We start from the raw sequence: 578 nt of genomic DNA, 5'->3' as shown, positions 1-578 counted from the left end.
CACGTCAACAAAAGTACCTGTCTCCTCTTCCCCACGTACCTTGTTGATGAGCTGCGCCACGCCAAGGATCTTCTTTGAGGAGTTGAAAATCGGGATGGTGAGGACGCTGTGAGTCACCATACCCGAGTCCTCAAGGGGCGAACCTAACCACTCCACCACGTTGTTGATGTTCACCGTCTGTGGGGGGAAGGGGGGGGTTGGTGGGGAGGAGGCGGAAAGGGAAGGAGTGGGGAGGGTTGGAGGGGAGGTGAAGGGAGGAGTTGGGGTGGGGTGGAGGGGAGAATAGGGAAGGAGTGGGGAGGGGGTTGGATGGGAGGTGATAGATGGGAAGAGGTGTGTGTGTAGGGGGTTGGGAGGGAGGGGGAGGTGAAGGGGTGATGGAGGGGAGAGGTGGGGGTAGGAAGTAGGAGGAAGAGGTGAGGGAAAAGCGGTATGAGGAAAGAGATGAGGGAGGGTAAGGGGGAGGAGGAGGAGTGAGAGGTTAAGAGAAAAAGGTGGGGAAGAATAGAGATATAAGGGAAAAAGGTAAACAGAGGGAGAAAGAGTTCGGGAAAAAGAGTGCGGAAGGAAGGAAATGA

The 578-nt window shown here is 55.9% G+C and overlaps 1 protein-coding gene across 1 annotated transcript in view; it reads right to left on the bottom strand.

Moving 5' to 3' along the window:
• Nucleotides 1-578, bottom strand: part of LOC119588964 (cGMP-specific 3',5'-cyclic phosphodiesterase-like) — a 71,727-nt gene that overhangs the window by 33,888 nt on the left and 37,261 nt on the right. The window contains 1 exon segment of the mRNA XM_037937571.1: nt 40-177. Within this exon segment, the coding sequence (XP_037793499.1) occupies nt 40-177 (138 nt within the window).

This window comes from Penaeus monodon, chromosome 24 (genome assembly GCF_015228065.2).
Source record: "Penaeus monodon isolate SGIC_2016 chromosome 24, NSTDA_Pmon_1, whole genome shotgun sequence".
Taxonomy (NCBI): domain Eukaryota; kingdom Metazoa; phylum Arthropoda; class Malacostraca; order Decapoda; family Penaeidae; genus Penaeus; species Penaeus monodon.
The sequence above is the reverse complement of the archived record's forward strand: the minus strand, read 5'-3'. Positions and strand labels throughout refer to the sequence as shown.